This window comes from Catharus ustulatus, chromosome 23 (assembly GCF_009819885.2).
Source record: "Catharus ustulatus isolate bCatUst1 chromosome 23, bCatUst1.pri.v2, whole genome shotgun sequence".
Lineage (NCBI taxonomy): Eukaryota > Metazoa > Chordata > Aves > Passeriformes > Turdidae > Catharus > Catharus ustulatus.
Window position 1 is genome coordinate 8,577,746 of NC_046243.1, and position 24,635 is coordinate 8,602,380.

Sequence of the window (24,635 nt, forward strand, 5' to 3'; positions counted from 1 at the left end):
CTTGACCCAGGGTTGTGTCATTACTGTCGCCAACCCCTGTCACCCAGTGAGAGAGAGTATCCCAGGGAAATTACTCCAGCCCTTCTCTCCTTTTGCTCCTCAGGTGTATTCCAAGTGCCTGTTTCCCCAGCTCTGACTAGGACCCTGGTATTGCAGGGGAGCAAGAGGTTTATGAAACCCCTTCAAGAGATACCCACAGGCAGTTCTGACATTTCAGTGAGCATAGTCCCTATGCAGATCCCAATCCCTGGATTTGCTCAGCACAGGATTAGTTCCTGAGGACACAGAAGGGAAAAAACAATTCAAGTGAGAAGAAAATCAGGCCCAAACTATGTGACCCCAAGCTGAGCTTCCTTCCCTTTGCGATGTCCAGGTTTATATCCAAACCGCTGGTTCCACTGGTCCGGTTCCTGGCTAGGTCTTCCTCAGCTCCCAGCTCTGCTTTAGAAGGGATATTCCCTCTCTAGTGAGGGAACTGAGAACCCACACTTTTGTATTAGTGTGTATTTGCTCTATTTCACTTTAAATCCTTGAACTCCACTAGTTTGGACAGAGTTTAAAACCAGCTGCCTTTCAAGAGTTAATAAGAGGAAGGAGTGAGCAACATTTTGTAAGGAATTAAAGCCAGACGGAAGAGCCTAATGGGAAAGAGCCTGTTACGAGCCCGGGGCTGCAGGTCACCAGCGCCGAGGGAAGACTCGCTGCCAGGGTTTATTAGGTCCTAGTTTAAGCCGAGAGAGAGAAAACCTTCTTAAGCAGCTGACGGCAGAGCGGGCGGGGACACTCTGGACTCCGAAGTGACGAGGCTGCAGTTTCCTCTGGCCGCCCCACTCGCCATGTGTGTCATTCACCCAGCCCTATGATTCATCTCCTCGGCCGATAAAAGTCTCCAGCTACTCCAGAGCTGCTATCTGTCACTCGTGGTGGGGCTGGTCCAAGCAGTCCCCCCACCCTGGGGCTCAGAGAAGATGGGACCACTCTCCGTGACACTCAGGATCCTCCTGCTCTGCACTGCTGGCAGCTGGGGTAGGTTTACTCTATCGCTTTTGTCACTGATTACAGCCATTTAGAGAAGATGTTGCCTGTTACTTCTACAAATCCCAAGGACTTTCTGCATTCCCAGGGTCTGGGATTTTATGGGAGAGGGAGCTGGCAGCCTGAGCTGCAATGCATTCCCACGTACCAAGCGCTGCTCAGGCTGTTTGGGCTTCAGCTGGGTCTGGGCCAGGAAGTTCTCATATAGGCTGTAAATGTATCACGGATGTCTTAAGACATACTTTGGAGGGTTATTCTTACTGGATGTGGTGAGTTTCTATCATCTACCTACTCTGGGTTTGGCTGTGGTTACTGGTTTGTAACAAAAGGACTGGGCTGCGACTTGGGCTTCAACCTTTATAAACAGAAAATTCACTGGGAGAAATCTTATCAAGTAATTCCTCCCTGTGTCTGTACATTTTAAGGGCTGTTATAAGTGCATGACATATTGTTGGCTTTTTACAAATATTGGGATAAATGCTATATGTATAATGTTAAAATAGCTTTTCTGTATGAATATAGGTTTTTTCTTCTAATAGCAAAAGACATAAGTTTTTTAAAAACAGTATGCTTAAGCTACCCACTTAGTTAAAATAACAACTCGTAAACATGTAATAAAAACCCTACAGCTAACACAATTATCAACACTCACCAACTACAAAAAACCAAAACCACCACCCAAATTAAAAAGTAATAAAAAAAATTAAAACCACAAGCCAAAAAAACCCCCACATACTCTAAAAAAACAAACCCAAAAAACAGTCATAATAAACAATTCCCAAAAAAAGTTTGACTATACATTATAAACTATAAATATACAAGTTGATATATTATAAAATGTATTTTAAAAGGCGTTCCCAAAGCAGCCACATACTCTTAGCAGCTTGCCAAGCACCCAGCTGTTTTAACCCTTTGCTTTATGTTTGTCTCCTATTATCTTTTTATTAAACCTTTTAAATTTTACCGAAACAATGAAACGTGTTTTTCACAGGGCCGTGGGTGGGGGGAGCATTTGTGTCAGCATTGCTGTACTGTGTTATTTTTCTCATGTTATTTTGATGCTTTTCTTTAAGAAATCTGAATTCTGTCATCATATGATCTTGGGATAAATGTAGTTTGTATTTTTTAAAAGTTTTCCAATGTCAGAGGTACAGAAAAGCCTGGAAAAGCATTATCTGGTCCCTAGGTGTGTTCCTAGAACTCAAAGGAAGTCTGCAAACTTCAATATGGTGATTTATAAATCAGTCACATTTTCAAGGCCAGACTTGGGGTTTCGGGCAACGTTGTTCTGTCTAAAGAATTCCAGACTTCGGTGAATTCCCAGGAACAGCCTGAGGCTCCAATCCACTGCTGGATAGAGCTGTAATCAGTACAGGACACAGGATAACCCCTGCAAGAGTCTGAGTTCTTAGAGCTGCAATTTGGGTCTGTGCACGTGATATCTCTGGTACCTGTGCTCAGTTTGGGAGCATCTTCATTCCCAGGAAGATGCTGGCAGGAAGAGAGAGGCTGGAGAGAAGAAAAGCCCCCGGAATGGTAGGGTGGGGATCAGCCAAGAAAACCCAGATCCTTATCACTTAGTCAGATGGAAAGGCTGGAGAGTATGTGGTTTGTACCTTTATCATGTTTCCTCAAATGTCTTTGTCAGATTTTCTCTGTGCTTGTTCTTGCTCAAGTTGGCAGAGGGGGAAAACAAAGTGTGTGGCTGCTCCTGCACCACACAGAGGTTACTCCGAATGCAGACCAGGACTGAGTAATTTTCTCCTATTGGGACAGGGTGATGCTGAGCCACAGACATCTGGGGTGTTTCAAGTGCATCACTACCCTAAATTCAATTCCAGTCTGGACGGGGCTTGGAGCAGCCTGGTCTAGTGGAAGGTGTTCCTGCCCATGGCAGGGGGTGGACTTGGGTGGGCTTTAAGGTCACTTCCAATCCAAAGCAGTCTGGGATTCCCTGCTTCCTCCTCTCTCAGGGACACAGTTCTGCCCAGCCCCAGGTGAGTGGTTCCTAATCATTCTGTACAGTTTATCTCCCATTTCCCTGTGTTTCAGGATTGCTTTTTTTCAAAAGCTAGAGTCTTTAGGATCAGCTCATTGTGTAGGAACAGCTGCTATAATAGTTTAAAAATGCAGGTTTTGTACTTGGGTTTATTAGTTTTTATGGCCAGGGAAAAAAGCTCCAAAGATGGGGGGAAAAAACTCTCACTAAAAAATACAGATTTTGTCAGTATAGGCTGTACTGGGAGAGTACCTTCTCACAGCCAGGCAGTATCTGAGTCTGGGAAGGACTGCCAGGCACTCACAGGGCCAAAACCTGAGGGGACTCCAGCTGCAGCATCCTCCCCGTCTTTCACATGCTCCACCTCCTCCACATCCTCCACTTCCGCCCATCTGTGCTTTTGTTCTGACACTCTCACAATGTCCCTGCTCCCACAAAATCGTCTCAACACTGCATCCCTGCGTCCAGCCATGCAATCAGTGCTGGTAATGCCAAAAAAGCAACATTTCCCCAGGTGGAGTTGCCTGATCACAGCAGGACCAGCCTCATGTTTGGATGGTCCTAACTGCCTAGGCCCTGCTCCATCCATCCGCATGGAAGTGCAGCCAAGAATGGCCCTGTACAGTGCTGAAGATTGCTTCCAGGGAAGGGAAGGGTCCTCCATCCCCAGGGAAGTGTCTTAGTCATGAAGTGATGGACACCACAGGGACCACAGGGCTGTGTGAGTCTGGGGGCAGATACACAGACCTCCAGGGACTCCCCAGGCAAAGTCACCAGCAATGGCATGACGGCACAATGTGTCATCAGAACCCAGGGCAGCTTTGGGAATGGCAGCATCCCTCCAACAGAGACTTCTCCGTTGTAGCCCCACCTGAGCCCATGTGCAGCTCCCCAGCCATGACAGTGCTCTGCATGGGCCTGTGGCCTTCATTCCAAAATCCACCAGAAGACTGGATTTACATCCCCAGCAAAGAGAGAGGACACCAAATAAAGGACCCCTTTGGGGTGGCAGGAGAAGGAGAGGAAAGGAAACCACCAGGGTCCACAAACTGCACACAGGCAGGATGTAATTTGTAATGGTAATTTGTAATGGAGGTAATGGTTAGGAGCAGATGAGCTGAGAGGATCTTGGAGCTCCTTAGCCCCAAGATCAGATTTCATGGCATGAGGAGGGGGGGCTCTGCCAGCAGACATGACCCTGAAATCCTCCACATGGAGTTTCAGTGGAACTGGCTGGTCTCATTTAGACCAAGGTTAACACTGCACAGGGGAAACTGAAGCAGGGAGTGGCCAGGAGGCTGGGTCAAGTCATAGGGAAAACCTGTTTGAGGCAGGATTTGGACTGGTGAGTCTCATGTCCCAGAGCTCTCATGGAACCCTTATCAGCTCTGCCCTTCCCCAGAAAGCTGGGTGATGGGGAATAAATGACTAAACCAGATAAAACCCACCATGAGGGGACAAGCCCCACACTGGCATTAAACAGGAGCCTGGACCAGGACTGTTGCTGGTGGCACTCAGTACTGTAACTCTGCCCAAGCAGTGCTAAGCAGCCACAGTCATGAGCCAGCAGCTGGACATGGCCACTACATGAGGGATGTGAGAGTGGAAAGCAGGGATACTCCTAGCATGTGGCAGGCTGGTACTTGGCGCTTCTCCCCATCCTTGAGTGAAGGGCTGTCATCATGGTATCAAGGTATCAAGGCACAAGGGCTCCCCAGGGACCTGCAGATTTGGAAGCTGTTTCCATGTTCAGGCAAGTGGCCCTGGCGTTGGCAGCTCTGAGCATTTAATCCAGAACACCTGGAGCTGCCAGGGCTGTCCCCTGAGGGCTGTCTGGACAGTCCCTCCCTGCTTCCCAGAGGAATGAGCTGGCTCCCAGCTGCACAGCACAGCACAAATCCATGGCACGTGCTCTGGCTGCGGCCACCAGCACTTGGCAGGGCAGGAGGGATTTCACAGGGATGCAGAAGGAGCCAGCGAGAGACATGGGAGGTGCTGTTGTCATTGCTGTTTTCAGAGAGCCCTTTGCCTTCCCTCTTCCTATCCATGTCCATCCAAGGATCAGTATTGCTGCTGACACATTGCTGAGGTGCAGAAATCATTGGAGACCAATCTGTCATTCTTTTGGCAGTGTAACATTTAAAATCTGTCCCATCCTCACATGGAGCTGTGTATTTCAGGATATTATGAGAGCTCTGGGCATGGGTGCCATCCTAAAGCTGGCACTTGGGCTTTAGTTTAGTCTGGGACAAATGGGAACTGCAGGTGTCAGAGGTGCAATGGGGACACCCTGGGCGCATTCCCAAGCAGCTGCTGACCCCTGGGACAGCCACAGCCTATGACACCACCCTCGAATGGACATATATGGAAACACACACAGGTGTGAACATGTGTGTACGCTCCCTGGCTACATGCCAGCAGGCAGGAGTGCACAGTGCTATGGTTGTGGTTCTGCTCAAAGATATGATGATGTTGTTTCACCATTTCCTCTTTCTCCTTTGTGTTGCATTGCCTGCGGTTGTGGGACACTGCTGGGACAGCCCTGCGCAACCACAGGGGCACACAGGGCAGAGGGGAGGCTCTAGTGCCCACTGCTCCTCAGTGGCATCCCCCACGCTGCAGCGTGCCCCATCCAAGTGGGAACTTGGCTGCATTTTTCTCTGCCTGGGGAATCCAAAAACAGCTGAGATGCTTGTGCCCAGGAGGGAGGAAGAGCCAGGGGTGACACCGTGGCAGCAATGTCCCAGCCACTTGTCAGATTAGCCGTTGGCAGCAGGAACCACAGGGCCACCCACTGTGGTCTGAGTCAGAGGAGGTTCTCCTTCCCTGGGCTCCATGGGCATTTTGTGACCCTTGAATTCCACCCCCAGAGGCTCACCACCTCTGACCTTCAGGACTGGTAGCAGCATGTGTCTCCCAGAGTCCCCACAGCCACTGACAGAGCCCTTTGCCTGGGACATAGGTGCCAACCACCACCAGCACATTTTTGCATTTCTGCCCTTTCACTCCCCTCCTTTGCCTGGATTTGAAGCTAAGCCAAGACTGAGTTTAGTGTCTGCTCAAGGTGGCACCAACTACCCCAGGTCGGGGTGGTGGGAAGAGGCAGCTGGTCTCTGGCAGGGCTGTGGGTACCACCCTGCACCCCTGGGGACTCACCCTTTCCACTCCTGCTGCCCCAAAGTGTCTGCAGGGAGGCACAAGGATAGATTAACCCCCTGCCAGGGGGCTTCATTCTGTTATAGATAATAACCGAATCAAGCCGAATTAAATAGTAAAACAGCAGTTTTTATTTTTGCGACCGAAAATACGGTCTTGGGAAGCTACAAACGAAACAGGACAGCACCGAGCCCGGGAATCGGTGCCGGGTGATCACACACGCTGATCTGACCTCTATCGCATCAGATCCCCCTGTGTTCACACTGCCATCCCAGGGAGCTCAGTTTTTATACAGTTTTTCTGGCCTGAGGGGAGAGTTTTCTTTGTTTCTGCTGCGGATTCTCATATTTAGATTAAATCATTTTCCTGGTGCTGCCCTGGACAAAGGTCCTTCCTACGCTTCGATGAATCCTGATGAGGCTGTGTCTGCTCCATATTGATGTGTAATTTTCCTTCGGAGTGCTGTTTCTCGCTTACGGGAACCGGTGGAGGTGATCGGCTGTCTGATATGTGGTACTTGACAAGGTCTTTATCGATGATCTTTTCCCGTCCGTGGTTTCAGGATTGTTGAGCTAGGTTTGTTGATATGCTAATTAAGGCCTTTGTTTATGGCTCCGGGTGTGGGCGGCAGTGTCTGAAAGGTTTTCTTACTTATTTCTTTATTTTATACAACCTTCTTATATATAAACACGAATTATAACAATATGTATCACAACTCCAACACCCGTGTGATGCTGCACGAGTGAGAGGACCCTTTGAGAAGCGGGCAGGTAGGGAATGATGCTCAGCTTTGGGCAATATGAAGCCCAGCTCATACCAGGCTGGGGAGACCAAGAAGGCAAGATCCACGCTTTGCAGGTGGGGAAAGGGATAGAGAAGTGCCCTGGTGGGGCTCTGGCTGCTCAGAAGCTGGCGGCTGAGTACACGTGTGAGTTTGGGTTCTGTGGGCTGTAATTGCTCTGTTTTGCTGTTTCAGGGGGCAACATCTGCACCACCCGTGGGGTGAACTCCTGCAAGCAGTGCCTGGCTGTCAGTCCCCTCTGTGCCTGGTGCTCTGCTGAGGTAAGACCTGGGGGTTGAGCAGGGCTGAAGTACATCACTGAGAAGAGCAAAGGAAGGGAAAGAACCTTTGAGATGAGTCTAGGTAACAACCACAAACTCAGTCTCCATCTCTTCCCACCATATCTAAACAGATTCCTTGGTGGCACCTGGCTCGGACCTTGGCTCAAGGCACTTGGTCAGTGGGCACTGCTTCTGCCCTGCTCTGAAAATGTGCCCCTTATCTGGGTGTGTTGGTGGGAGCTGCACTGAGCTGTCTGGGAAATTGTGGTGTTTCCACTTGGAATTCACTTTATCTTTCAAATAACGTGCATTTAAAAACTTAGTTTACATTAGGTTTGCTTCTTGGAAACCTGTTGAAAAGCTCTGGTTGAAGGAGCCTAATTCCTGGAAGGGCTGAAAAGGGAAGTGGGCCTGGAAGACCTGATAGAGGAATTGAAAATACTCATTAGAAGTTAGGGGCTGGGTTTTAAAGCCTTTTTTCATTAGAAATAAGGTGCCTGGTTTTGATTACTGAGCTAAAGTGGATGTGAGTGCTGAGCTGTGGCTCTCAAATCATCCTGTTTGGGTACCTGAGAGCCAAATAGATCTGCCACGTTCCCCTTCAAAAATGCTGCCCTGGGGGTTAATCCATTGGGTAGGAGGAGGGAGTTTCCTAAAGGGATGGCAGAGGAGCCTCAGGGCAGAGCCAAGAGAGGTGATGGGGATGGAGAGAGGTGATGAAACCTTCTTCAAGGCTTTCATTGCTTTCTCCTTCTCTGTCCTTGAAGACCTACTTCTGTCAGCTGCAACTGAGCCCATGGTGCCTACTGAGACTTGGAAAAGACCTGGGAAAAGTGATCCAAGCTGGAAAACGCTGCTGGATCACACCAGCAATGGTCTAATGTTTTGGGATCAATGCATATCCAGAGGGGAGGCCTCTGGCTTGCTGTGCCCATCAGATCTGACTCTTGGCATGTGGTGCGAATAAAGATGTTTGTGCCCATCTCCTGCCAGGAGTGTCTGAAACATGCAGCTTGATAAGGGGCCTGGCTTCCCTCTCCATCCCCTCTTTGAGGGGGAATAGTGGTAGGGCTCCTTCCCAGCCGCTGATCCTGGGCTGCACTGGTGGCTTGACAGTGCAGTGGGAGCTGTGATGGGCTTTTTTTTCCTCCAGATCAGCAAAGGTTTCCAAAAAAGGAAATATTTCCAATGCTGCTCTGAGCTGTGCTCCCTGGCAGACACGACAAGAGCAAGGGAGCCGTCCTGCTGTCAGACCCAGCCCCCAGAGAGCTAGGCTGTGCGCTCTGCTCAGCAACTCTGCCTCCAACATCTGGACCACATTGTCTTAATTTAGCAAATGAGGTTTTTTTCTGTGGGTTTGTTTAATTTTCCTGGGGTGGGAGAGGTCTCTGATACTGCACCCCCCCTGTTTTTAAAGGGACAGCCCCCATATTTGTGCTCCTTCTGCTCTCACTACAGCCCTTTTTCACTCACACTGCCTTCCCAAAGAGCCTGGGGTGATGTATTATTCCTGCTCTATCCTGGTTTTGGATTGGAGAAGGATTTCATTGTGGTTTCTTGTGATCACTGACCCCCCCTGGGTATTGATGCAGAGCAGAGAGTTTTATTTATTTTTCAGAAACCTTGACCACTCTTACCAATAAATAGATGTTCTCATCTGCTTTTTTGGAAAAAGCCAGCCATGCTGTAATACTGAGATGTATCTCTAAAATCCTTTTAGAGATTATTGTGACAGATCCTACAGGGTCTCATTCACCCAAAATGTTGCCCACTCTAGGTCTCTTGGAGGCCAGACTGGACCAGATTTGGATTTTAGAGAAGGTTTTAGCTTAATTTGTGGAGGTATCTGTGCTCTGAGGAGTCCCAAGAGCTCTCCTGCAGAGAAGCTGATGCTGCATGTGGTTGTGTCCAAGATGAAAACAGAGATGCCCTGGGGAATATGCAAGTTCCCACAGGCTCCCACCCTGGGAGCTCAGGGATGGAACTGCCCTGCCTGACCCTTCCCTCACTAATCAGCTCTGGAGGCAGCGATTGGCATAAAATAATCAGGTTTCCCATTCTGAAGGGAGCATCAGCAGATGTCCACTCTGCAGTGAGACTGGGGACAGGGAGAGCTTCCCTTCTCTGGGAAGGGCCGTAGGATGGCTGGAATAGAGAGGGGGCACTTGTCTCCCCACATCTCCATGTAGGGAGCTGATGCCATCAACTCTGTGCTGACAGGGAATGGTTTCTCATGGATGAAATCCCTGTGCTGTAAGTTTGTCACCAGCAAGCTTGGGCTACCTCTAGGTCACTCCTAACTAGAGCTGTGCCCCAGGTGTTGAGTCAGCAAAGTGGCAGAGCCTGGGGTCAAAACCAGACTGGGGCCTGCCAGGGCCTTGTAGCCAAATGTCCCATTTTTGTGGTAGTTTTTGGTGTTGGGGGGGTTTCTGTAAGTTTTGAGTCAGCCACTATATTTAGGGCTCCAAAGAAAGGGGAAATATGCAGCCCTGTGGTTAAACAGTTTCTCCATGGAAATCTCACATCAGGAATGATGCTGCTAATCTCGTAAGGTGCTATGAGGCCTCTGAGGTTCTGGAAGCTCCCTAGGATGTCCAGGTATCACCAAGCACCATGGTTAAAATCCACCTGCCCAGCATGCTTTCCACCCATGTATTTTTCCAGTGATTTCCCTGACTGGGACAGGAATGTACACGATGACTGATGGGATCTGGAGTGAACCAGCCACCCCCTCCACAGCAGGAAGCCCTGTGGAGTGAGCTTGTGAGTGGGTGGGTGGGTGTGAGGGAGCTAAATTGGAGGGATGACTCGTCCTCCTCTCTGTCAGCACACCATCCAGGCAGGGGCAGGGTAGGAACACGCCTGCTGATGTATTTTTTGGCTATCACTTGGCCACTGTTTCCAGAGGGCCGTGGGCCAGCCAGGGCCTCCTGACACTATTTGTGTTTCTACTAGTTTGCGTAAAACATACAAATTCATCCCTGGGGTCAACCAGCTTGAACCCAGGGCAGTTGATATCCTGCATGGAAACCTCTCCAGCACTGGAAGGCTCAGCACTGGATTCCAGTATTCCAGGAGCCCAGAGGGATGGAACCAGCCCCACCAGGACCTCTGCCACTTCCCTTTGCTGCAGGAAGAGGCTATGGTGGTCCTCTGTTGGAGGACTCCAATGCAGAAAGATTTGGGCTGTGGGAGCGAGATAAAGAATCCTTTTGGAGGGGGAGGTGGGTACTGTCTGAGCAGGAATATGAGACAGCAGATCACAGCAGTGTTGGGCTGGGAGAGAAATTCTTCCCATATTTGCCTTCATAAGCAACCAAAGGAATAGGAACCCTCCTGAATGTTCTGTGATAAGGTTGAGGAGCCATGAGATTTCTAGAAAAGGAGGGACAGGGCTGGACCTCACCATGACTCCACACTTTCTGCTTCCTGCCCCTGACAGGCTCTTCAAGTCTTTTCCCGCAGCCCCAGTTCCTTTGCACTCTTTCACTCCTTTTTTGGTGCTCCTCTCCCCAGCTGGGTCCATCCATTAGGAAGCTGGAGAGCTGGAGATATGTCTGATCCACTTCCAGACAGGAACTGAGCACTGCTCTGTGCAATGAGCTCACCCACACTAGACACACTTCTTGCTCATGGCAGGATTTCTAAGGGCCCATGTTGGAAAAATGGGGGGAAAGGTGATTTGTCTTTTGTCAAAGTAATAAATGATTTTAAAAGTCCCACACTGCCTCTACCCAGCTTGTCATGTTCACATCCTGCTGCGCCCTCCTCCAGCCATCCCAAAAAGACAGGATTTCCTTTTAGCACTGCCAAAACCCAAACCTAAGGCTCCAGCTGCCAAGAGTCAGGAGGAGGTTGGCAGGGATGTGTTATTGGCTGGCTCCTGGTCTGAACTCAGCAGGATTTGCTGACCCAAATCCCCTCTGTCTGCTGCTTTCCTCAGTCAGAGACCGTGTGCCTCAAGAAGCCTTTGATCCTGGTCTGGAGTTAGGTGTGATAAAGCAGGGGCTCTCCAGGGAAAAGGTGATAGCCTTTGTCCTTCTCCCAGCATAGTCCTGAGAGACTCCTGACTGTGTCCCTCCCCCACAGGTCTGGGCGCAGTCGACCCCTCGCTGTGACCTACATGCCAACCTCCTGCACAACGGCTGCAGGCAGGACCACATTGAGTCCCCTAGAAGCAGTGTCACCATCCTGGAGGACCGGCCCCTCAGCAGCAAGGGCTCAGGGGGGTCCACCACCACCCAGATGAGCCCCCAGAGAATACAGCTGAACCTACGGCCAGGTACGAGCCTCCAGTCTGTTCTAGGAAGGCGGGATGCAGTGGAAATAACCCAAAGGGCTCAGGCACTGAATGAGCCATCACTCTGACTCAGTGGCCAAGGTAGTCTCGTCCTTCAAGGTCAAGGCCAGGCTGGTGGCAGCACAGAATCCTCTAGAACATGTCTGGTGGGCAGTAGAGCTATCTCATAGCTGTGTTCATTCTCTTGCCTCAATCCTGAGGTATTTGAACAAAGTATGGGATATTTTATAAAGCCATTCAGACCTGAGGCACTGCTGCTGTGCTCAGAATGCCTGGGTGGAAGTCAGTTCATATCTAACAAGCTACGGAGTAGCTGGCAGGATTGGACTGCCACCAGATCCCTGTAATTTCCCAAGCTCTGCTCAGCCAGGCAGACTGGAGTCAATTAACTGCTCTGATCCTTTGCCAGCATCCAGGAGTTTCAAGGATGCCAGGCAGGAGGCAAGACTATCAGGCACGTGGCCTCTGTGCACATCCCTGGGCATGGCCAGGAGGAGTCCTGCCCCATTGGAAGTACAGCAGGCAAAGGAATCTCCATTCAATGGGGACATGGAGCTACTAAGTGGCCCTTGTTCTTTCTAAGTCTAAAGGTGGTTGTCTGGAGGCAGGTTAGTGTGCTTCCCTGAGTGCTGTAAATCCCTGTTACCTGGAATAAAGAGGAGAGACCCTCAGCTTGATACCAACTCTGCCGAAGCAAGAAGGTTTGGTGTAAATCATCTACCTTGACTCATGAACCAAAACCAAATCACAAAGGATACAAGTAGGACAGGTCACAGCTCATGTCTCACAAGCTCAGAATCCTCATGGTTTCAGTTCAGTGAGGACAAACAGCTGCTCTCTAAACATAAAAATCGGATCCCTGGCTCCATAGTGGGGTCCCAGCTGGGGGGAGAGCTTTCCAGGCTGTCATAAATTCTGAAACTTTCTTCATCCTGAAAGAACATGACCTGAGATTTAGATGGAAATGTGAAAACAGTAATTATTTCAGCTCAGTTAAGGCCTTTCTTTCTCAACATTTGAGGTGTTCCAACAAAGCTGCAGCTGTGCCCTGGCTTACGTTTCAAAGAAACCATTTCAAAGATCAGAAGAAAGGACCTGTGTCTCTTAAAATGGCAGAAAGAAAAGGTCAACCTTAAGTGTTTTCAGCTATTTTTTTTAACTGCAAAAATCATCAAAACTGGGTTTCCCAGAAGGTTCTTTCTAAGGAGGTTTTTGTTTCAACGGAAAATGTTTCACCAAAATTTTCTCAGAAGGGTCTGGGAGAGCCAAGAGGAGAGGAAAGGAACAGAGATGGGGGAGGGCAGAGAAAAGGGTCAGAGTCCTTGGATGCTCAGAGAAGTCCAAAGCAGCCCAGCAGCCTGTCTTGTGATCCCTTTAAAACCTGCTGCCCACACATGGGGGCTTTCCCTCACTCCATCCATCTTGGGTGGTCAGGAAGATTGGCTCAAGTCCTGGCACTGAGAGGTTAGGAGGACAGGAGCCATAAACTCCATCTGCCATAGAATTCCAGAGTGGGTTTGGGGTTGGAAGGGACCTTGAAGATGATGCTGTTCCGCTCCCTGCCATGGGCAAGGATGCTTTCCACTAGACCAGGTTGTTCCAAGTTGAATCCAACCTGGCCTTGGACACTTCCAAGGGGTGCACAGCACATCTCCTGTGCAAACACCTAAATAAGGGCTTTGCCCCTCTGTCTAAGGGTGATGGTCCCCCACTCCTGGAAGCTTTAACCATCCCCTTCGGGTCCTGCTGACCCCTTCCCCCAATCCTGTGCTGAGCCCCTCTCCTCTTTCCAGGAGACGAGCTCTTACTCCACTGCCCTGTCACTTTGCAGATGACTCTCAGGTCTTTCATGTCCAAGTGCGTCAAGTGGAAGATTACCCTGTGGACATCTACTACCTGATGGACCTGTCCAACTCAATGAAGGATGATCTGAGGAACATCCAGAACCTGGGCACAAAACTGGCCAGTGAGATGCGTAAGCTTACCAGCAACCTACGCATCGGCTTTGGGGCCTTTGTGGACAAACCCATTTCCCCCTACATGTACATATCTCCTCCAGAAGCCGTCAAGAACCCTTGCTATGAGTAAGTCCAGGTTGGGGGAGTCCTGTAAGGGCCAGAAGTTGATGGGACACCACCACATTGTGGATGAAAATCCACATCAGTTGGTGAAGAACTGCAGCCATAGAAAATACCTGTGTTTGAGAGGTTCTTGAAAGGTTGTCTCCCATGGAAAGACTGGAGCAGGGAAAAAGTGTGAGGAAGTAGGAATGGCAGACGTGTTAGGAACGGAATTCATCCTTCATTCCTTGTTCCCCTGTGCTACTAGGAGGGAGGTAGGCAGAGAATTCAGGAGTGAAGTTGAGCCTGGGAGGAAAGGAGGGGAGTGGAGAAAGTGGATGTCTGATTCTGCACCTGGGTGCAATCTGTGTTCTGCTGGCACAGGGAGGAAGAGCAGGTCTAAACTAGAAATATCATTATCACTAGAAAACTCTTAAGGGAAAAAAATGGCATCATTTTTCAAAAGAAATGCTGAGGCTGGAAGAAAATTACTCCTAAAAATCCCAGCAGGACTGAGGTTTTGAGCTGACCTGAGCCCAGCATCCCTAAAACATTGATTTTATTTGAAAGGTCTCTCACCAGCCTCAGGCTCTTGGGTGGTTGGGTCCCTCCAGCACATCCTGGGCAGGACTATGGGATGTGGGATGGATGTAGAGCAGGGATGGGAGCTGGAAGAGCCTGGTGAGCCCTGCGCCCTGAGTGCTCTCCTCCTGCAGGATTGGGGAAACCTGCCTGCCCATGTTTGGGTACAAACACGTCCTGTCGCTCACGGATGAGGTGACTCGCTTCAATGAAGAGGTGCGGAAGCAGAGCGTCTCCCGGAACCGCGACGCACCTGAGGGTGGCTTCGATGCCATCATCCAGGCCACCGTGTGTGATGTAAGGGGCAGGAAGGCCTGGCTGGGGTCAGGACAGGGTCACCAAGCTGGGCCAGGTGGGTTGGCTGGGACCAGCCAATCTCTCCAGTACATGATCATAAGTCTTGTTAAGCTGTTGTGTGACTGATTTCTGGAGAGGGTGAGCATTCAAGTGACACATTTCTAGCCCAATAGTGAAGACCAGGACTCTCATGGGATCATGATAAGGGAGAGGAGCAGAGCAGATGCTCAGAAACAGTACCATGTCAGCCCTGCAGTGACCTGTCCAGAAGGGACAACACCTCCTGTGCCTTCACCTTGCTTTTGCTGGAGGTGTTGCATCCCTGAGTCATTAGCTACCCTGATTAACACTCTAACCAATTAAAACCCATCTTTCATCTACAAGTAGCCCATGCCCACCTTCCAGACCCCACACTCCCACAGCACTTCCCTGGGAGACTAATTGCCTTGGTTCCCTGTGCAAAGGTTGGTCTCTAAGGCCAAGCTGTGACCCCCTGGCACAAGGGCAGCAGTGGGGTGCTGGCACACAGGACTGCCCTCAGCATGTGCCAACACATGACTGGGAGCTGCCTTTTACTGAAGGAAAAAATTGGCTGGAGGAATGATGCTTCCCACCTGCTCGTCTTCACCACGGATGCGAAGACCCACATCGCACTGGATGGGCGGCTGGCTGGCATCGTGCAGCCCAATGATGCCCAGTGCCACATCGACAAGGATAATTTCTACTCTGCCACCACCACACTGGTAAAGCCTGACCCAGGCATAGGGTTGTAGAGCCCAGAGCTCCTGTTGGGTCCCCATGGGATGGGAAAAGTGTTTCATCCCTGGTTGGAGAGCACGATGGGGACCAAGGTGGGGGCAGAAGGGGCAGGTGGGGGATGTACATGTTCCTAGGCTAACCTCTCCTCTTCCCTAGGACTATCCCTCTCTGGGCCTGATGACTGAGAAACTCTCACAGAAGAACATCAACTTGATCTTTGCTGTGACAGATACAGTTGTTGGCCTCTACCAGGTACCAGCTGCTTTACAAAGCCACCTTCCTGGGGGGCTGGTGGGCCATGGGTGGCTGGACATGGCTTGGTGGTCTCCTGTCCTATCAAAGTTCCCATGGATGGAGTTTGGTCCAGCCATGGCACGTTTACATATCACAAACAGACCCTGTTTACGATATTCCTTCAGAACTACAGTGAGCTAATCCCAGGCACAACTGTGGGCACCTTGTCCAGAGACTCCAGCAACGTCCTGCAGCTCATAGTGGACTCCTATGGGGTGAGTGTGCAGTGTGATGGCTCCACCACACACACCATCTCCCTAACAAAACAGCCACTGCTTCCCACTGCCAACAACCCACACAATTTGTCAGCTCCCCCAGCCCCAAGCATCCTCCTTGGACCAGCTGTGGCATCTGCCTCCATCCATGTATGCAGGCACCCCAGGGGTGGGAGATCACTGTGTTCACTGCCTGTCCCCTCCTGTCTTGAAGACTTTTCCCTGTAGGGAATGACACAGCTGAGTCTTGAGAAAGACTTGGGGCACTTTCTCATGTGCGTGGGAGCATCACTGTGGTGTTGGGAGCAGAGGAGGACCCTCCCAGGGCTGAGCCCTGCCCAGACTGTGCTATGTCTTCATCAGTCCTCTCTCCTCCCTTAGAAAATCCGCTCCAAAGTGGAACTGGAGGTGCGTGACCTCCCTGAAGAGCTGTCCCTGGCCTTCAATGCCACCTGCCTCAATGATGAGGTCATTCCTGGACTCAAGTCTTGCATGGGGCTCAAGATCGGGGACACGGTGAGGATCCTGCTCATGGGCTTGGCTTTTCTCCCCTCTATGTAGCAGCACTGCCAGGTCATCTGTTGCTCTATACCAACACCATCTGCTTGTCCCACAACCTCCCAGGTGACACAGACCCTGGAATCTCAGAACTAGAGAGAGAGAGGTCCCAGCAGGGTGGGTGCAAGGAGGAAAATGCTTTTTTGAATCTTCTGGGTGCAAACTCTTGTGATCTCCCTAGCTCAGCCTGGGCTGCTACCCACAGGGTATGGTAACCTGGAATCATTTGGGTTGAAAAAGCCATCTAAGACCACCAAGTCCAACCACTAATTGATCTCTGACAGGTCCACCCCTAAGCCCTAAGCACCATATCTACAGGTTTTCTGAACACTTCCAGGGACAGTGATTCTACTTATTCCTTGGGCAGCCTGTGCCAGTGCCTGACAAACCTCTCAGTGAAGAAATGTTTCCTAATATTGAAGCTAAAATTTGCCTGGTCACTGTGACAGGCATATTCTCTGGCCCACATTGTGCTGGGATAGCTTTGATAAGCTTTGATGAGCCCAAAGAGACCTGGTAGGTCCCATTTCTGAGCTCCCTAAGCTGGGGCACGGACTGGAGTAGGTACTGCTATCCAGACACACACCTTTGCCCTCCAGGTGAGCTTCAGCATCGAGGCCAAAGTGCGGGGCTGCCCCCAGGAGCAGCAGAAATCCTTCACCATCAAACCTGTGGGCTTCAAGGACAGCCTAACAGTGGTGGTGAACTTCAACTGTGAGTGCTCCTGTGAGAGCCATGCTGAGGCCAACAGCCCATCCTGCAGCCATGGCAATGGCACACTGGAGTGCGGGGTGTGCCGCTGCAACCCCGGGCGCCTGGGCTCACACTGCGAGTGCTCGGAGGAGGAGTACAACCCCTCACAGCAGGACAACTGCAGCCCCCAGCCAGGCCAGCCCCTGTGCAGCCAGCGTGGTGAATGCATCTGCGGGCAGTGCGTGTGCCATAGCAGCGACTTTGGGAAGGTGACTGGCAAGTACTGTGAGTGCGATGACTTTTCCTGTGTTCGCTTCAAGGGCCAGATGTGCTCAGGTGAGTTCTGGGCTTGGCAGGGAGGCAGCTTGGGGCTGTTTAGGCTGCCTGAGATCATGGGCAAGGGAGACACCAGTCAATTTGGGGCTTGTCCCATGAGTTATCCCCACTTCTGGCTTGTTCAGGTGTGGATCCCTGGACCAGCTCTTGTCTGAAGTGATGCCAGAGGAATTACAGTAATTTCACGAATACAAGCCGCATCGCCGAGTGTTAGCAGACATTTCGTTCTTTGTCCATAAATAAGCCGCACCTGAGTATAAGCAGCTCTGTTGTTCACAGGGAGGACCCGCTTGCAACAAAGTTGCCAATTAGTAACAGAATCGCAGCAGGGCGGGGTTTACTGGCTCGGCTCGACTGTGCGGGCTCGGGGCTGCCGACAGGGCTGGGTGGCCCAGCTCGGCGCTGCCACTCGATGGGGCCGCTCAGGGCCGGCCTGCCGCTGGGCTCGCTCGCCCCGGCCCGGTGCTGCCCTGTGGTGACAGGGGGGGCATAGAGTCCGCTGGCACCCGCGGCGGTGGTGGGAGGCGGGGATGGAGCCACCCCGCTCCTGCAGCGGTGGCACGCGGGGACGGGAGCCCCCCGAGCCGCGGGGCCAGCAGCACGGAGTCCCCTGCCTCCCCCAGGCCGCGGGGCCAGCAGCACGGAGCCCCCCACCTTCCCCCCCAGCCGCGGGGCCAGCAGGAGGGAGATACCCCACCTTCCCCACCCCCTGTGCTGCCTGCACAGAGCAGCTCCACCTGCCACGCAACAGAGTAACCAATTTGTAACAACCGCGTAAATGCCGGGTTTTACTGGCAGGTGCTCGACTTTGCAGTTTGCACTGACTCGGTTTGCACTCCCGGGGTTGAAAATGTCAGAAAATTATTCACATATTGGCCGCTCCTGAGTACAAGCCGCATTTCCGGTGTGGGAGCAAAATTTTGGTCAAAACGGTGCAGCTTGTATTCGTGAAATTACTGTACTCCCTTTTTGACCGCTGATACCACTTCCTGTGCCTGACAGCTTGGAGCGAGGATAGGCTAGAAGTTTAAAAAGGAGGCCTGGTGGGGACCAAGAAATGCAGCTCTGGGGTGCACAGGGCAGGGACCTTGCTTGAACCACAGCTCAAACACATTAGAAGTACTGCTCTGCAGGAGGAAACCCCAGGGTAGAGGGAAAGGAGTGGGGAGAGCTGGGTTTTATCCTCCACTAGTTCTGGAAGACTTCCTATTGGCAAAAGTGTTGGGGAAGTAAATCTTCTTCCCTTGCTGGCCTTACAGCATCACCCCTCCTGAATAATTATCTCTTCCACATACTCCCAGACTCCCCCTCTTTAGTCCTGCTGCTCTCACTACTGAGAAGAGAGGACCAGGTCCTTGGATTCTCTGGGTCTTCTTCTAGGGAAGAAGCTTTCCTCCAGAACCTCCATCCCAAAAGCAGTTCCAAATGTCCTGATATGCCAGGGTCTCTTACCCACCAGGAACTTTCATTTAAGGTTTTTTCCACCCACACCTCCAGTAAACACTGAAGGTCTGAGTGAATTGCAGTGCTCTGCCCATCTCCTGTTTTTAAGAGACTTGAGAGAGGTGACAGTGCCTAGGAACAGTGCATGAAACTGTGGCACATCCTCTCCAGGAGCAGAGTACTACAAAACTGATTCAAGGGCGGAATGGGAGAGGGGTAATCCCTCCCTTTCATAACCCCAGCTTCCCTCTGTAAGCCCAGGATAGATGGCTGCTAACAGAGTGCCAAAAAAAGCCACCACTTTCTTGCTGATACCCCAAAATCCCCAGGAAAACATCTGTGGCCAAAGCTGATTCCACTGTGCTGGAGCTCAGCCTGGGTGAGGTGAAACCTGGGACAGGTGACACTCATTTCTTGCTCCTTGATGTACCAGATTGAGTTTTTGGGACCCCACCTGCCCCTCAGGCCAACTTCATGGCTCACACTGCCTCTGTGCTGCTCAGATTGATCTTTTATCTTAACTGCCTGCTGATAATGGAGGTGGAAATGCTGGGTTTTCCCCACCCTGAGTAGTCAGTGTCCTCAGGGGGCCTGTTCCTGTTTGAATAAGGGCTGCAGGTACCCAGGACGGGTGAAGGGAAATGATGAAGAGCTGCCCCTGGCCAGGGTGGGCTGTTAATTAACCTGAACTGTCTGACCCTGTTGATCCACTTCTCCCCAGCCTACCAGTCTGTTTTCATGCCTTGTCACCCAGCGTGGCACTATTTTCCTGTGACTCAGCCCTAGTTCCTCATTAATGGGGTTACACATTTATTTCACATGCTGGTGCCTCCAAGGGCATGGCCAGGACAGTGCCCAGCTGATCCCCTGCCCGGAGCAGCATTCCCAGCATGTCCCACTGTGCTCAGGGCTTAGGACAGGTCAGCACGTGCAGCTCCACAGTATTACTGCCACTTACTGTGTCTCTTATTTGAGCTGGAATCAAACTACAATCCAAATAGCTCCGGGGCTTGGCAAGATTTGAGCATGCCTTTCTGTCTGATTAAACCAGTCTTGGCGAGCATGTGTTGGGCTTTTCCTAGCATTCAGCTTTCCCTGTCTGGTCCAGACCTGAGAAAGAGTGAGACATGGGGGCTTTGACCAGATGTCCTGACTCAAATTCAAAGCCACAGCCAGAACTTGACTTGCTCAGAGACAGATCTGATGGAGCATCTCCAGTTGCTCCTGCTGGAGTTGGGGCAGCTCAGCCTGAAATGGAATTTGTTCTTGCTTGGGTGGGATAAGAGGAGTGTTGGGGACATGGTGAAGGTCTGTGTTTGGTGTGTCCCACCCCAAGGACAGTGCAAAGGAGTTGTCTCAGTTGGCTGGTCTGCCTTGCCATACCCACCCACAGAGGGTGAGCTGCCACTATGCGTTGTGGACATCCATATAGGGAATTGCTAACAGGCTCTGTGGAGACACTTAGAATTCTGATGCCTTTTGGTTGTCCCCAGGCCACGGGCAGTGCAGCTGTGGGGACTGTCTGTGCAACTCAGACTGGACAGGCGACTACTGCAACTGCACCACACGCACCGACACCTGCATGTCCAGCAATGGGCTGGTGTGCAGTGGCCATGGCTCCTGCGTGTGCGGCCGCTGTGAGTGCACCCAGCCCAGCTCCTACGGAGACACTTGCGAGAAGTGCCCCACCTGCCCAGATGCCTGCACCATCAAAAAGTGAGAGAGAGCAGAGGGCTGGGACAGGTCATCCCACACTGTGGGCTGAAAGAGAGCTGGGATAGGTCATAGTCCACTGGGGAGCTGGCAGAGAGCTGGGGAGGGTCATATCCCATTGTGGAGCTGCAGGACTGGTGGCAGGAACTCTAACTATCTGCAGCTCAGTAGGGTTGGGACTGCGGAGATTTCCACAACCTGAGACTGAAAGGTGTGACAGTTCCACAAGGAGAGCATGGAGAAGCTCATGGTACCTCCCTCCTCTTCCCCAGGGATTGCGTGGAGTGCAAGAAGTTTGAGCGGGGAAAGCTAGTGGAGCAGCAATCCTGCAGCCGCATGTGCCGTGATGAGATCGAGACGGTGCAGGAACTGAGTAAGAGGAGATCCAACCCCTTCCTTAATACATGGAAATCCAGGGGGCTGTGTATGCCACACGCTTTCCCTCTGTGCGTGCACCCCTCGGCATGGGAGCTCTGAGCCTCTCCCTCTGGCAGGTGACAGGGGCAAGGATGCCATGAACTGCACCTATAAGGACGAGAATGACTGTGTGATGAGGTTCCAGTATTACGAGGACTCCAGTGGCAAGTCCATCCTCTACGTCATTGAGGAGCCTGGTAAGACCCAGCTGCCACACTTAGGCTAGGGGCTGCACTATGTGCTGTGCTGGGTTTCTGTGTGGAACAGAGGGATGTTGAGTGCCCTTTGTACCTCCCACTCCAGCCAGGCTCATGAGGCAGCATGGCTGAGGGCTGAGAGGGATTAAAGAACTTCTTTGTTCCCTGCTCAGTGCCACTGGCGCCACGATTTCCTGCCTTTCAGGTATCACGTTTCCTAAGTTATTTCATCCCCTCACTGAGGCCAAGGATGGGTATTCAACCTTCCCACTGCCCTGATCCTGTATCTGACTTTATGGGGGTGATCTTTCTTGAGAAGCAGATAAGAGTAAGCTCCCATCAGCAGCCCCAAGATCTCCACTGACCTCAGCTGAGCCTGGAGCTGTGTGGCTGCAGATCCTTCAAAAGTAGGGTTGTGAAGCCAGCCACCAGCTCTCACTGCAGCTGTCTGCCATGGGCAGAGGGTAAAGCCTGTACTCCCCAGCCCCACAGCCAGACAGGAGAGGAGAGGCAGGCAAGGGCTGGGGTGGCCACATGGCCCTGGGCAGTGTGCAGGGGGAGCAGGAGCTGCAAAGGCTTACACTGGATCTCACTGTCCCCATCTTGCAACTTGGTGTTGATACACAGCCAGAGGCTGGGGTGGGTTTTCAGTGGGCTGGTTGTTTGGGGCAAACTTTCACAAGCACAATGATTTGGTCTCTGGTGTCATCCCCCAAAGTGGGTGCGACCTGTGATGCCCCTGATCTAGCTCCCGGCTCGGGTTCAGACCCCCACCCTACACATAGGTGCTCAGGTATTTTGGCACAGGTGCCCCATGGACAGGATCCTCCTTCCAGAGCGTGCTATGCTCAGGGTGGAGGCTCCTGCTTGCTGGCAGAGGAGGAAGATGCCCTCCTGATACCAAAGGAGTTCCATGTACCCACGGCCAGGTATCCCCAGAGCTGCTTTAAGTTGCCCTGGGGATGCTGAGCCCTGTCCCCCCCAGCCCTGCCCTCCTCTCAATTTCAGACTGTCCAAAGGGGCCAGATGTCCTGGTGGTCCTGCTCTCAGTGACAGGTGCCATCCTGCTCATTGGCCTCGCTGCCCTGCTCATCTGGAAGCTCCTCATCACCATCCATGACCGCCGTGAGTTCGCCCGTTTCGAGGAGGAGAAGGCCAGGGCCAAGTGGGACACGGTGAGGGGCAGTGGATTGGCTATGCTGAGCAGGAGCCCTAAAACCCCACAGGCCCTGGTTTGAGGGATCCAGATCCCAGTGCTCCCAGCATGAGAGCCCAGCTGCTGTCTGTAGTCCCATGACATGGTCCTTAAGGACCAGCCTGTCCCATTCCTCTCTCACTGTCCCAGGCAGAACTCAAGGTGACACTGCCAGCCAAGACGGCCCTTCCCTGAGCCCACTGTGTTCCCAGGGGCTGTGCACAGGTGATAGGAGATGTCCTAGAGGATTTTCCCACCTCCAGCATATCCAAAGCACTTGTCAGCAGCATGACCCCATTACTCACTGCTCACATCAGTGTTTCCATCCCATGAGTGAGGCAGAAGGTCCTTCCTGCCACGGGATGCTTGAAAGTACTGAGGAACTCAGAGCACAAGGGAGGGGGCTGGGAGACCACTGGTATCTCTCCCCCACCTCTCGTCCATCTCCTAACCCCCTACAAAGTGAAGGGATGGTGTGGCATGGCATGGCATGGCATGGCATGGCACGGCGAGCTCTTTCAAGAAGTCCCTCTCCTCCTGAGCTCCTGCTGCTTTTCCTTTCCTCCACAGAAGCTTTTCCTTATTTTTCCCCTGAAACCTTATGGGGAGCCATTAAACTGCTCATCTAAAGCCTTTGATGGAGACAGGGATCCACCACTCCATGCTGAGACAGTGCCTCAGTTACCCCAGATGTTAAGTAGAAGAAATGCTGATGCCAAGCACAAAGTGATGATGCTCTTTTTTATCTTCCTTCTTCCTCCAGACCCATAACCCTTTATATAAAGAGGCCACATCTACCTTCACCAACATCACATACCGTGGGAACATGTAAGGATGCTACATCCAGCACTGGCCAAGGGATCAGCTGATGATCCATGGGATCTCCTGGAACCCAGTTTACAGAAGAGCTTTTTTGTGTCTGCCTGTGTGAATGACTGCATGTAATTTAACAAGTCCCTGACTGCCTCTGACCCCTCTTGTCTGTCACCCCACTGTAACTGCAGGGATGTGCTTTCCATGGCAAACCTCAGTCTTTACCTCAGCGGGTTGCTCGCAATGCCAGCAGCCCCTCCATACACTGAACACAGAGAAATGGGATGATCTCTGTCAGTCTGTGAACTCTTCAGTGCTCATTGGGCGAAGGGCATTTCAGGAGCAGCTTCCTGAGCCACTTGCTGAGCTGTGCTCTCCTCCACAGCCTGTGCTGGTGAAGCGCTGCCCACTTGGAGTCCCCCTTCTGCACTGGCCTCAGTCCCTGTGGGACAGGGCAGCTACCAGCAGGCAGGAGCCATTGCTGGCTTTGGGGGCTCAGGACACTGCTTGAGCAGCCCAGCAGCTCCTTTCTTCTTGCAGTCATATGTCACTGGTGTTGCTGTGACCCAGGGTGGTAAAAAGCTGTATCCCACATAACGGTGCCCCCCTCACTTCTTCCAGTGCATTCAGTCTATACCACCTGCCAATTCTATGTAGCATCAGCTGTGCTGGTACCAGCTGCAGCCTGGTTCAGCCCCTGGGATGGTAATGAGCTCCTCCTGTCCATCTCCACTGTCCCCATGCCACAGTGCACATGGATGTGCAAGCAGCTGCTTCAGGAGGGTCATGACACCTGATATCCCTTGAGCCTAGCCACCTCTCTCCCCTTTCTGTGTTTTTTGGACTGTATAACTGCACCACCCCTGGACTTCTGTGTCGCTCAGGGTTCCAGATGAGCAAGCAGGACTCAGAGTATGTCCTGCTGCCTGGGGCTGTGTATCACCCGTGGAGGAATACAAAGAGCTGACCCAGGGGCTGTGCTGGGCTGTAACAATGCTGCTGCTGGTCCCTGCCCTGCCAGAGCACAATAGCTCAATTCTCCTCAATTGCCCCGAAAAGCAACAATGACCTTGTTCCCACGTGGGATTGGCCCATTGTGTGTTGGCTAAGCTAGTGATGGCCCTATGTCCCTGTTCCCTGGCTGGACTGTTCCAGCAGTATGGGAGCAGGACAGGGATTGGTGCTGGGATCTGGGGCTGAGCCCTGGAGGAGGGCCAGGAGATAGATGGGCAGCACCAGAGTGCCAGTGATTCACATCACAAAAATAAAAATAGTAACAAAACAAAAGAAAAAAAAATCCACCATACTCAGACTACTATCAGTGTGGTCCCCAGCCTGCGCCCAGGTTTCTTCCCTGGGGGCAGCCCCTGACACCCCAGCACAACTAGGAGAGCTGGTTTGAGATGAGATGGGTTGAGGGACGGCAGAACTAGGGCAAGCAGGGTTATGGGCCCCCCACAGGGGTCGCTGCTCTGTTACTGGTTCCCTCCTCAGGGTGAATAACCAGCTGG

General features: G+C 51.9%; 1 protein-coding gene across 3 annotated transcripts; it reads left to right on the forward strand.

The window, feature by feature from the left end:
- The first annotated feature begins 629 nt into the window (after positions 1-629).
- Positions 630-23,412, forward strand: ITGB3 (integrin subunit beta 3). Of its 3 annotated transcripts, XM_033078843.1 has the most exons (15): positions 630-1,026; positions 7,167-7,252; positions 11,342-11,534; positions 13,384-13,636; positions 14,329-14,491; positions 15,073-15,234; positions 15,407-15,502; positions 15,670-15,759; positions 16,141-16,275; positions 16,917-17,346; positions 20,283-20,505; positions 20,775-20,875; positions 20,997-21,116; positions 22,125-22,291; positions 23,075-23,412. In XM_033078843.1, the coding sequence occupies exons 1-15, from the start codon at positions 969-971 to the stop codon at positions 23,141-23,143; spliced, it is 2,346 nt and encodes a 781-aa protein (XP_032934734.1). In that variant the 5' UTR covers positions 630-968; the 3' UTR covers positions 23,144-23,412. The 3 variants fall into 3 exon arrangements, with proteins under 3 accessions (XP_032934734.1, XP_032934735.1, XP_032934736.1); XM_033078844.1 differs by lacking the exon at positions 15,073-15,234; XM_033078845.1 differs by lacking the exons at positions 630-1,026; positions 11,342-11,534 and having other exon boundaries at positions 7,166-7,252.
- The last annotated feature ends 1,223 nt before the right edge of the window (positions 23,413-24,635 follow it).

What these genes read in the sequence shown, in the direction of transcription:
- ITGB3 (XM_033078843.1), top strand. Translation starts at nt 969, where the DNA reads ATGGGACCACTCTCCGTGACACTCAGGATCCTCCTGCTCTGCACTGCT. An exon ending in CAGTTGTTGGCCTCTACCAG is followed by an intron (nt 15,503 to 15,669) that starts GTACCAGCTGCT and finishes ATATTCCTTCAG; the next exon opens with AACTACAGTGAGCTAATCCC. An exon ending in TCATAGTGGACTCCTATGGG is followed by an intron (nt 15,760 to 16,140) that starts GTGAGTGTGCAG and finishes CTCCTCCCTTAG; the next exon opens with AAAATCCGCTCCAAAGTGGA.